The sequence below is a fragment of the Pungitius pungitius genome, chromosome 8 (genome assembly GCF_949316345.1).
Source record: "Pungitius pungitius chromosome 8, fPunPun2.1, whole genome shotgun sequence".
In the NCBI taxonomy this organism is placed as follows: domain Eukaryota; kingdom Metazoa; phylum Chordata; class Actinopteri; order Perciformes; family Gasterosteidae; genus Pungitius; species Pungitius pungitius.
Window position 1 is genome coordinate 10,576,547 of NC_084907.1, and position 7,894 is coordinate 10,584,440.

The 7,894-nt window shown below is 40.4% G+C and overlaps 2 protein-coding genes across 2 annotated transcripts; one reads left to right on the plus strand and one right to left on the minus strand.

Moving 5' to 3' along the window:
• Positions 1–1,275: 1,275 nt before the first annotated feature.
• LOC134132302 (G2/M phase-specific E3 ubiquitin-protein ligase-like) lies at positions 1,276–4,090 on the plus strand. Its single transcript, XM_062564166.1, has 6 exons — positions 1,276–1,550; positions 1,836–2,122; positions 2,617–2,840; positions 3,022–3,222; positions 3,332–3,521; positions 3,637–4,090. The coding sequence occupies exons 2-6, from the start codon at positions 1,894–1,896 to the stop codon at positions 3,942–3,944; spliced, it is 1,152 nt and encodes a 383-aa protein (XP_062420150.1). The 5' UTR covers positions 1,276–1,550; positions 1,836–1,893; the 3' UTR covers positions 3,945–4,090.
• A 3-nt stretch (positions 4,091–4,093) lies between these two features.
• LOC134132301 (uncharacterized) lies at positions 4,094–7,531 on the minus strand. The gene is made up of 3 exons (XM_062564165.1): positions 7,164–7,531; positions 5,973–6,023; positions 4,094–5,551 (listed from the first exon to the last, which is right to left on the minus strand). Exons 1-3 carry the CDS (start codon positions 7,338–7,340, stop codon positions 4,409–4,411), a joined length of 1,371 nt encoding a protein of 456 aa, XP_062420149.1. The 5' UTR covers positions 7,341–7,531; the 3' UTR covers positions 4,094–4,408.
• Positions 7,532–7,894: the final 363 nt, after the last annotated feature.

A 7,894-nucleotide genomic window follows, 5' to 3' on the forward strand; every position in this document is an offset into this window, starting at 1 on the left:
GTTGAGTTGGCATGTTAGACTCGAGGATCGAACATTCCCATATTTACGGTAATTGTGTTCCCGTTGTGTAACAACGCATGGAGAAAGCGCGGTATTTTAGTCACTTCATGCTGCAAGGCAAGATGGCCAGTCCTGAACTAGCCCTTGTCATAGAGCGAGCTGTTGCAGCTGGCGTTAGGGCGGCCCTCCAAGACCGACCGACGCCTACACCAGGAACAAGTCTCGTCGCAACAGACACCACATCATTGCCGTCGGTAAGTTCGTAAATACGGTTGTTTTTTAAGGGGGAAGGGTAGCTAGCAAGCTAACTATGCTAGCTAGCTAATTCTCCAATTAGCCATGTTGAAGCCTACAAAGCTACCACAGGGATTAATGGCAGGTCTTGACATTAGCACCCGCCAAATGCAGATACATTTCGGCTGCGGCGGGTAAAGCGGTCGCTCCCGTTAGCCACTTTGATGGGTGGAATTCTATATATCTCCGTGTACTTGTTATACGGACTGTCTCGTGTTCAGTGTGTTACGTCTAAGATATTATGTCCCTTAAAATGCTGCCGTAGGGGAAAACGGGTGGTTATAGGCAAAAGGGTGTTGGTACTGTGTCATGAGTGCATCCTCCACCAGCCCAGAATGCTCTGTTACTTTGGTGGCAGCGATGGTTCATGTGCACCGACTACGGCCCGCCTCGACTAAGTGACGCGTCGGCATCTATGCGCCTCCTCGGTTTAGCTTAGCTCTTTCAGATTAGCTAGTAGGCTGAATCCACTTCTGAGAGCTATGCGCCGCCGGAACCAGGCGTAGAGATGAAGACCCGTTTAACAGCTCATGGCTATTCGGCAGATGGTCGGCCAGCTGAGATCCATATTGACCTGCCTGCGCCGTTTTCTAAAATAATAAACTCATTGTAGGGTTGTCAAGCCTCACGCATTATCCGTGAGACACACGCATTTCAACCACCTCACACGCCACACTTTGATAAGGACACGCCAAACAAGTTGTCCTGCTAACGTTGATGCTGCGCACGTATCATTTTCCCCTCGGCGTACGCTCGTTACTAGGCAACATACAGCGCGAACACACGTGTCCGGTGGATGCTTTTGATGAAACAAGGCGCATTTAACATTTAGTGACTGTACATATACATATATATATATATACATATATACATAACTATATATATATATGTATATATATAGTTTTTTCTTGGCTGTTGCTGATTATTTTATTATTATATGTGATCCCTAATCACTTTGCAGATTTTTTGTACGGTACTTTTTTGTGTTCAATAAAATGTTGCAGTGATATGTATATGTCTGCATGTTCACTATATAATAATATTGCCTTTACAAATATATTATCTAGTATTTAATCTACGAAATTACACTGCATGTTAAACATGTTTTTTTTTCCAGTAGTTCAATAATTGTTTCAATTATTTCCCACTATTTAACAATGCACCTGTTTCAGCCCTGTGGATTATGAGGAAGATGAAGCTGTGGATGAGGCCATAAGACGCAGTCTTTTGGAAGAGTCGGTCTTGCTTGATTCAAGGTATATTTTTCATAAAAAAATGTCTTGTATTATATGCAGTGCTGTTGAATTATCTTTAAACAATACTATCCAAACTATTATTCATATTTTCCTGTCTAGTTATTCCATTTATGTAGTAAATCACATTGAACGTGCCTCTATAATAATTAACACCGTATTTCTATCCAAAGTACTATGTATTTAGTTTAATTGTGCAACACAGATTTTCTAAATGGATTAAGTACACAAGGCTATAAAACACTGTGACAAATATCCTATTTATATTCAGTTTGTTTTGGTTTCAAGGTCTTCAGAAGTTTTGACCAGAGAAGAGATAACTGGAATTCTGAAAGCACATGCCGAAATGGTTGTTACCCCAACGCCGAGACCAATCTTCATAAGCCGGAGTAATGTTTGGACCACTGCCTTTCGGCAATTCAACAGACCCAGATTTTCAGAGAGCTCTGGAATGCTTTATGTCACGTTTGCAAGTGATGAAATGGAGGAAGATGCTGAAGATTTGGGAGGGCCACGACGAGAGTTCTTTCGTTTGCTTGTGAGGGCTATCTTCCAAGGCAGTGGAGCATTTGAAGGTAAAATATCCGTGTCTAGGAAATCCTTATTTTGTGTAGATTGTAATTCCACTCACCATACCTAAAGTTTCCAGTTCCTGCATTTGAGAAATATTCCCACAGTTTGACGTTGCCACACGATTGAGATGGTGTTTCTTGAGGACTTTACAGGATTTTTCACTGTACGTGTGTGGTTTTACACACACATACATTGCATTGAGGATTTGCCAAAAGGCCACCAACGTTTGTGAAACCTCACCAATAGTTTCCACTAAATCCTACGCACTGCAGCTTTAAGATTTTAGTTTCCTACACCTTTACTCCAATTCCAGCCACTGAATTGTGGGGGCAATGTGTGAACAGTGGTGGCCACTGACACTAGTTAATATATTCCTCCGATGCTTGTTTGAACTTGAACAGTCTTTAAAATGTTTTTAAAGTAGCATGCATGCCAGTTGACCTGGTGAGCTGATTTTGTTGTATAATGCTGTTATGTTTGTTTTTCTTTTCCTCAGAGTCTCCCAACGGGTTTACTCCAAAGCTGAACATAGCTCATGTGCAAAACGGAGTGTACAGAACCATTGGAAAGATGATGTCTACCATAATAGTCCAAGGTGGTGAACCACCAGCATTCCTTGCACCACATGTAGTGGACTACATTGTGACTGAAGATATCCTGCAAGTACGTGTCACTCCTGATGACATAGCTGACGCGGAGTTAAGGGATTCTCTGAAGAAGGTATTAGTATAAAACCAATTATGCTTTAATATGCATGGGATACAGATTCAACTGTTGTCTGTTTCTTGGAATGTCCATGGTAATGTGGGCCTTATCTTGTTTCCTGAGTTTGCTGTTACATGAAAAGGTAATTTCTAAAGTTTTTTTAAATAGTAAATTCTGCAATTGATCTCATCTTCAGGTCAAACAAGCAAGCACAGTGGATGAGCTAGAGGAAGCGCTGGACTGCTGTGACACATGGAGATTTCAGATTGAGGGTCTTCCAAACCCAGTCACCATGGACAGAAGAAATGAATTTATTAGGAATGCAACATTGTATCATGTCATCTTGCATCAACAAAGTTGCTTCAATCAACTGATGGATGGTCTATCCTACTATGGAGTAAGTGAAAGTAATGTATTACTTATGGGACAAACATCAACCATGGTGTACACAACAGCGAGTTCTGCAACAAAAACTATTCCCATGGTTCCTTTCTTCCCCCCGAAAGGTACTTCCACTTCTGAGGGAACATCGTAGCATGAGAATCTTTCTTGACATGCCTGAGAAGAGAGATGAGGTCACAGCAGAAGTTCTTGCTTGCCTCTTAAAGCCAAGCTACTCTGTCCTGGGCAGCAACAAAAGGCCAAAAGAGGAGCTCATGGTTGTAAAGTTCAGAGAATTTCTCCAGTGTGTGGAGAGTAAGTGGGCACATGCACTCTTCACTTCATGCCACTTGTGTCTGTAGAGACCGTGTGCTAATTATTTTGAAGCTGCAATAATGTTGTTCTCATATGTGGGTTGTTTTGTTTTAAGATAAAGAGCTTGGTGAAATCCTTGGGGCCAGAACACTGACTGAAGAAGAGAAGGACTTCGTTCAGAACTTGGGCCTCGGTCACATCCTGGCTTTTGCAACAGGGAGCAGCAAAATTCCAGCTGTTGGATTCCAGCCAAATCCCAAAATCGTCTTCATTCATGACGAGATTAAGCGTCATCCGGTTGCGCACACCTGCTCAAATGAGCTTCTCATATTTGTCAATGCCAAAAACATGGCTGATGATGACGAATTTGAGTACTGCTTTGTGGTGGCCCTGATGAATGGAGCCTTGTTTAGCACCATTTAAGGACACTTGTAGTGACGGCACATTGTCACACATGGTTTAAGTGTGTTTCGACTACTGACCTGTCAACTGCATTGTATATTTATGTTCCAGTGGCTATAGTTAACTTTACAATGTTTAGGATAACCTACAAATGTTGCTGTGATGGTTTTGTAGGATATGATCCAAATAAAGACTAGATGTGAGCAGAAACTTTTTTTTTTATTAAGGTTACACTCAAAGTATCTGAAAAATAATGATTCCAAAAAGGGTTAAATTAATTCAAAATTCCATCAAGAGAAGGAAAAACAAAACAAATCAAAACTTATCCCACATGGGCACTTAACAGACTTTAGATGACGACCAGACAGGGAACACATGACACAACTTCAATACCCGAGGGGAACCAAACAAGTAACAGTAGAAAATAAGCAGACTGATCAACAGAACATGTATGGTAAATGTTGATGGGAAAATCCAAGAGGGCATTACTCAGAATGCAAATGTGAGCTTACAATTTTACTGAAAACAAACTGCTGCACTCTTTGAAATAATGTCTTTCCATTGTTATGGTCATTTTCAAGAGGGTTTACAGTGAGGGAAAGCTCCTGTAAATCCCATCTTTGTAATGGGCAAAATGAATCTACTCCATACATAGGAGTTGGTGCTGCGGGCTCATTACAGAGCTGTTCTAATGCAGTGTCTGGGTTGTGGAGGTTCTGCAGATGGCGGTCTAATGTGAAAAGCTGCAGAGGGGTTCGGTTTCCCTCTGAGGACACTGAATGATTATTAAAAGCAGCCCCGAATTCATTTAATGTGCGATTAATTCTAGGAATGTAAACATAATGAAGAGCAAATATATCTGTTTCATTGTCCAAGTCTAGCACATTCATTGACTCCAGTTCATAAAAAATGGGTGAGTAGACATGACTGCAATTATTATTTAAGTCCCTGTTAAAACGTTCAATGCGCTGGTTATGTACAGAGCTTCCTGTTAAAACAGATTCTTCTCCTCTGCTTTCCCGCATATCCTCCCAAACAAGAACATTCTCTCCCCCCAAGTCAGTTCTGATATGCAGAGGTCTGCCAAACTGTCTTATTGCTGTAGTGAAAAGCTGTTTAACGGTTTCAGACCGATTGTTGTTAGAGCACTGGAGAAACATGAGCATCCTACTGTAGCCGTCCATTGCACCATGTACAACTAATTTCCATCTTATCAGTTTATGGTTACCATCCAGGTGCCAGATAAAATTTGGACATGGCACAGAATAAACACGCCTGGATATCGTTGTTCTCCGCCTGGACTCAACACCCCCAGAATCAACCCTTTTAATTGACTCTCTTAACCTCTTTCTTTGCACCACAATGTCCCTTGAACGCATATGTCCATTAAGCATGACCTCTCCCACATGAGGATGTTCTGCTTTAATCTGAGATACTGCAGAATCTAATTCCTCATCACTAAATTGTACAAACTTTGTTCTTGAGATGTTGTGCTCCCTCATGAGTTTGTACAGGGTTGGTCTGGAAATGCAGAGGATGGAAGCAACTTCTGTCAGTGTGGTCTTTAATGACAGCACATTTTCGATATCTTGTTTGGAAATGTAGCTCTGCTGTCCAAGGTTACCATCCTGGAAGAACAGCAAAGTGGATACTTGAAACATAATACAGCTTTGAATTACAGTCATTCACTTTTTACTTAAGATACCAAAAGATTTAAGTTCCAACAACCGTGTTTAAACAATTTCAATTGTGACTGAACAGAAACAAACATTCTCTATCTAACTTGAAAAATTAACTTAATGTATATGGGCAATTGACTCTTGCAAATGTATGAATGCAACATTTCCGACAAGATATGACCTAGATAATTCATAGATTTGCAATTGCAGCTACATACTACTCAATGGTACCCGCAGGACCTCGTTTGAAAACGACTAAAAAACACGCTTACAAAAAATGACAGGTCTTGAATTTGGTGAAAAGATGGAGGAGGTTTTGATAACAACATAACAGGCTTGGTACCAGGTCTCTCATGAATTCAAAACCTACCGATCTCTGTGATGTGGTCGCTGTACTTGGTGATGAAATCACTGCTGATACCTAAAGAAATTAAAACATCACATTAATGCAGTGCTCCAAATAATAACATTTGCTATCGACACAGGCACGTCATTAGTTGACTAGGTAGAGTTTTTATTTTTAGTATGCAGTATTGCATACATTTTATTAATTGGTCTAATTTATGAACCGGGTTGTCAGTTCCGTTAAAATAATCAGCAACAGCCAAATCAAGAAAAAACTATATATATACATATATATATATAGTTATGTATATATGTATATATATATATATGTATATGTACAGTCACTAAATGTTAAATGCGCCTTGTTTCATCAAAAGCATCCACCGGACACGTGTGTTCGCGCTGTATGTTGCCTAGTAACGAGCGTACGCCGAGGGGAAAATGATACGTGCGCAGCATCAACGTTAGCAGGACAACTTGTTTGGCGTGTCCTTATCAAAGTGTGGCGTGTGAGGTGGTTGAAATGCGTGTGTCTCACGGATAATGCGTGAGGCTTGACAACCCTACAATGAGTTTATTATTTTAGAAAACGGCGCAGGCAGGTCAATATGGATCTCAGCTGGCCGACCATCTGCCGAATAGCCATGAGCTGTTAAACGGGTCTTCATCTCTACGCCTGGTTCCGGCGGCGCATAGCTCTCAGAAGTGGATTCAGCCTACTAGCTAATCTGAAAGAGCTAAGCTAAACCGAGGAGGCGCATAGATGCCGACGCGTCACTTAGTCGAGGCGGGCCGTAGTCGGTGCACATGAACCATCGCTGCCACCAAAGTAACAGAGCATTCTGGGCTGGTGGAGGATGCACTCATGACACAGTACCAACACCCTTTTGCCTATAACCACCCGTTTTCCCCTACGGCAGCATTTTAAGGGACATAATATCTTAGACGTAACACACTGAACACGAGACAGTCCGTATAACAAGTACACGGAGATATATAGAATTCCACCCATCAAAGTGGCTAACGGGAGCGACCGCTTTACCCGCCGCAGCCGAAATGTATCTGCATTTGGCGGGTGCTAATGTCAAGACCTGCCATTAATCCCTGTGGTAGCTTTGTAGGCTTCAACATGGCTAATTGGAGAATTAGCTAGCTAGCATAGTTAGCTTGCTAGCTACCCTTCCCCCTTAAAAAACAACCGTATTTACGAACTTACCGACGGCAATGATGTGGTGTCTGTTGCGACGAGACTTGTTCCTGGTGTAGGCGTCGGTCGGTCTTGGAGGGCCGCCCTAACGCCAGCTGCAACAGCTCGCTCTATGACAAGGGCTAGTTCAGGACTGGCCATCTTGCCTTGCAGCATGAAGTGACTAAAATACCGCGCTTTCTCCATGCGTTGTTACACAACGGGAACACAATTACCGTAAATATGGGAATGTTCGATCCTCGAGTCTAACATGTCAACTCAACATTTAGATTTACATTTAGATTTAACATTTAGATATAGATTTAACATTTAGATTTAGATTTAACATTTAGATATAGATTTAACATTTAGATATAGATTTAACATTTAGATTTAGATTTAACATTTAGATTTAGATTTAACATTTAGATATAGATTTAACATTTAGATATAGATTTAACATTTAGATATAGATTTAACATTTAGATTTAGATTTAACATTTAGATTTAGATTTAATATTTAGATTTAGATTTAACATTTAGATATAGATTTAACATTTAGATATAGATTTAACATTTAGATTTACATTTAACACTTATATTTACATTTAATATTTATATTATTTAACAACTTTTTGTTACTGCCAAACATTGTACTTGGAAAAGTTGTTGCATGTATTTACATGATTTTGTCTCTAAATGTTTGAAAAAGTGACATGTGAATATTGTCCTGCTTTTTTTATTCATATGATAACGCTAAA

Bases quoted from the DNA above. Each gene is read 5' to 3' on its own strand.
- LOC134132301 (XM_062564165.1), bottom strand. From the start codon at position 7,340: ATGGAGAAAGCGCGGTATTTTAGTCACTTCATGCTGCAAGGCAAGATG. The intron at 6,024-7,163 runs GTAAGTTCGTAA...TAATTTCTTTAG, and splicing joins ACACCACATCATTGCCGTCG to GTATCAGCAGTGATTTCATC. The intron at 5,552-5,972 runs GTAGGTTTTGAA...CTGTTCTTCCAG, and splicing joins CGACCACATCACAGAGATCG to GATGGTAACCTTGGACAGCA.
- LOC134132302 (XM_062564166.1), top strand. From the start codon at position 1,894: ATGGTTGTTACCCCAACGCCGAGACCAATCTTCATAAGCCGGAGTAAT. The intron at 2,841-3,021 runs GTATTAGTATAA...TCTCATCTTCAG, and splicing joins TAAGGGATTCTCTGAAGAAG to GTCAAACAAGCAAGCACAGT. The intron at 3,223-3,331 runs GTAAGTGAAAGT...TCCCCCCGAAAG, and splicing joins ATGGTCTATCCTACTATGGA to GTACTTCCACTTCTGAGGGA.